At 32.7% G+C, this 3,993-nt stretch overlaps 1 protein-coding gene across 1 annotated transcript; it reads left to right on the forward strand.

Annotated features, from left to right (window-relative positions):
* The first annotated feature begins 521 nt into the window (after nt 1–521).
* LOC110794341 (ethylene-responsive transcription factor ERF098-like) lies at nt 522–1,345 on the forward strand. Its single transcript, XM_021999302.2, has one exon. The coding sequence runs from the start codon at nt 636–638 to the stop codon at nt 1,068–1,070; it is 435 nt and encodes a 144-aa protein (XP_021854994.1). The 5' UTR covers nt 522–635; the 3' UTR covers nt 1,071–1,345.
* Nucleotides 1,346–3,993: the final 2,648 nt, after the last annotated feature.

The raw sequence follows: 3,993 nt of genomic DNA on the forward strand, positions 1-3,993 counted from the left end.
TTTTGTTGTCATACATAAATAGTTTATAAAGAAGGATAGAAAATAAAAAGAAATAAAATTGTTATATTTTTAGAAAAACGTATTTGTCGGGAAAATTTTACACCAGAAAAATGACATGTGTCACTCTTAATATCTGTTTTAGTACTCGTATAATGTAATAGATATTTTTTTTTTGTATTTTTTGATGCTTTGGAGGATAAAATCCTTATGTACACGTCATATGTTACATACAAAGCATACACATAGCAAAAATAATAAAGCCATTATGGGCCATCAAGACAACCATGGTGCATGTAATGTTTATTCGATTATTTTATAATGGAACAATTATAATAATGAAACGGTTCGGATACCTAGGTGTTGAACGTAAATTAGACATCTTCAACTACATATTCAACCCGTCACTTTGGACCGTCAATTTTATCATTAAATCACTTTCAAGCCCGCCACCACTCACTACCAATATTACAATATATATAAGCCTACACAAGTCTCCAATTATTCATGCATAAATCCTCACATCATTTTATACAACTTTCTACAACCACACATATATAAGAAAAAACTTATATATAAAATCAAGCTGATATAAAATCAAGCGACTCGTTCGCCACCTCTATTAACAGACCCGAAAAATGGAAGTTAACAACAACAACAACAACAACAAAGGAAACTCGGCGTCTAAGTATAGGGGAGTCCGGAGGCGACCGTGGGGGAAGTTTGCGGCCGAGATACGCGATCCTAAAAGAAACGGGGCTCGTTTGTGGCTCGGAACTTTTGAAACGGCCGAGGAGGCGGCTCGAGCTTACGATAGGGCGGCGTACGCCTTGAGAGGTCACCTAGCTATACTCAATTTCCCTAATGAGCAACACTATCATTCTAATGATGGTGGTTTGTCAATTAATAGTGGTTTTGGAAATAGTAGTAGTAGGGGAAGTTCTTCCTCTTCTACATTATTGTCTAGGGAACAAGAAGATCAAAGACAAGTTATTGAGTTTGAGTATGTTGATGATAATGTGTTAGAGGAACTTCTTGATCCACAACATGATCAAGGGATATACAAGTTTTAATTAATTAGGTAGTTAAAACTAATAATTAATATCCTTAATTAGTATGTTTTTTTAATATATCCTTAATTCAATAAACTCTACATCAAGTTTATGATGTACGTACGTACGTACCACTTAATTAGCATTTTACATCTTCTTTTTCTACCTCATTTTGAGTTTTTGTTTATATAAATTGATCAACCAATAACTATGAATTATACGAATCCTAATTAAGGTTTAGTATACATTTGTAATCCTCAAGGTTCTTGCTTGTATGTAAACACGTATATTCTATTATTTATTTTATTGCTCGCTCATTCAAGTCAAAATAAATAGTCACGTTGATAATGTAATCTGACCTGATAACCTGCCAAATTGACCACTAGTGAGCTAGCTAAATCCGTCCGTTCCGTACGTACGTATATAGTACTCCGTATGTAGTATAGCATGATAATTTTTAATTATATATGCCTTCTTGTTGATTTATTTTAGTTTTTATTAATTACTCCTTTAATTTTTTATTGTAAACATGCAAATTAATTTGGAATGCATGGTAATAGGAGTATATGACAAAATTAATATTAGCAACTTTGCAAATAATGAGTCAAGCTTCAACTTAATAATTTGTTGACTTTATTACAAAGTCGGGTATTGGGGTGATAGCCATGCCGAGTCAAATGAATATCCAACTTTGCCGCTTTTTAAAATTTTTCTTATAGTAATCATGTTCACGTTAAATATGTCGAGGGAAATTATTACAAATATTCACGATAACGAGAGCAGTTAAGAACTCATTCGATATCATTGCAAGTTTTCGATTTTTGGTCTTTTAACTTTGAAAATTATATGATTTAGAATGAACCATAAACAAAAACATAATCACACTTTAGTATTCATGTTGATTTTGAAAACTAGTACTCCGTAACAAACACTGAGAACAATTTTTGTTGTTTTCATATTTTGGTTTTAGTTTTGTAAAAAAAACTGAAAATAAAAAAACGATATAAAACGAGCCCTAAACAATCAGAGGGTCTTTTGGGTTAGGGGACAATTAGGTAACTAAATTAAACAATGTCCAGGCTTAATGAAAAGGATTTGGCCGTTAATGCAAAAAAAAATTCTTACAACCGTTGTAAATGTCAAGTGGTGCAAGTCGTGCAACATATTTTTCTCATATTTTGCTAAATTTCCAAAAATTCTCCCATTTTTCCTAATATGTTTTTTTACTCAATTAAAAGGGGTGCACATGAAAACTTCCCAAGAGGTCGTCCATTCTAGTATTACTCTCGCCCAAGTATGCTTAATTGCACATTTCTGATGGAATCTGGTATTAGTGTTTTTATGATTACAAACTTTTAGATAAGGTGGTCTTATGCAAAAAACGACGTTGATGTCATATAAGTTAAGCAATGTAATCAATTAATTAAGCAATGAGCCTAATTAGTTAAGCATTAAAATCAATTAGTTTAGCAACCGAACTAATTAGTTAATCACTAAAACTAATTAGTTAAGCAATCAAAGTAGTCTTTTCGGTAAGACAGTCTTACATAAAAGTTGTCATTTTATTATTGCACCCATATTTTATCGATATGTGAGGAGATTGCAAATCCAAGTAGTATTTTTAGAACAATTTAAATTAAACAGCTCATAAAACCACAATTAAGACAATATAAAATCATAAAATTATAGTTTTTGACATGGACCGTTACATAAATAAATATAATTATACTATTATATAAAATTCATGATTGAATATTTTAATCTACCTTTGTTTTAATAAGTGGCAAATTGGCAATGCATGGTTGGTGATATTCGAAATTATCATCTGGAATTATGTGGATTTATTCGCACAACGGATTGGACTTTGGATTCTACTTTGGTGGGCTTCGTCTAAAACTATCCAACACTATATTTAGTAATAAATACAACTTGGCTTTTTTTGGGCCGTTTCTATTCAGCCTAATTACTACTAAATGAGGAAATGCCCAATAAATTATCGTAATTGGGTCCAACTAGTACTACTGCAATTCAATCTTTGACATTTTTGCAAGAGCTGTCAAATGGTACAGTCCATTACAAATCGGTTTTAATTGGTTCGGGTCATATATCAAAATAACGGTTTTAATCGGTTCGGGTCATATATCAACTAATGTTTTATGGGAGAGCAATACCTTTCCACCTGTACACTGCAAGTGGCTCATGCTAAGCTTTGTTCTCTTCACCTTATTCTTATTGCTTATTATAATACATTAGATAGGGGGGATCAGACCACACCAAAGCAAAAAAAAAAAAAAGCACCCATAAAAGACATTCAGATCAGAATAGACCAGACCAAACCCGTAAATATCAGATCATACTAAACTAGAAACTAGAAAAATTAGATCACACCAGGTGGAGAGACCTAACTCACTCGGTAAACATAGTGGTTGATGTTGGTTACTGGTCGAGGCATTGACTATTACGATCTGTTTAGAAGAATAACTCAAATAGAAATGTATGTCGATGATGATATACGATTGGTGGATTATTCTACCTATTACGATGTACTAATTGGTTTTCGTATAGAACCATGTTAAGCTTGTATGTAGTCAGACGCTCCTCAGCTATTGCTTTGGCAACGATAAAGTTTACCATCGTATCAAAGTGAAAGATCCTTACCCATTATCAACAAAATGGAGAGAAAATAAAGATCTATTTGAAGCAAAATGCCTAACAAACTGGCTAGCCCCCCCTCCTAGGTGTGGGTCGTTTAGTTGACCTCTCGTTGGAACTTGGAAGTATGTCCAGAGAGAAGATCCAACGAGAAAGTTGTAACCTATCCAAATTATAAGAATATAAATGGATTTACAACTGAGGGAGAGTATCGAGAAAATCAAATCACCCACATTTTTTTTATAAGTTAAAAAAAAAAATCTGCTGAACCATCACTTATCACAGGTTAACC

Source organism: Spinacia oleracea, chromosome 5 (assembly GCF_020520425.1).
Source record: "Spinacia oleracea cultivar Varoflay chromosome 5, BTI_SOV_V1, whole genome shotgun sequence".
Classification (NCBI taxonomy): Eukaryota; Viridiplantae; Streptophyta; class Magnoliopsida; order Caryophyllales; family Amaranthaceae; genus Spinacia; species Spinacia oleracea.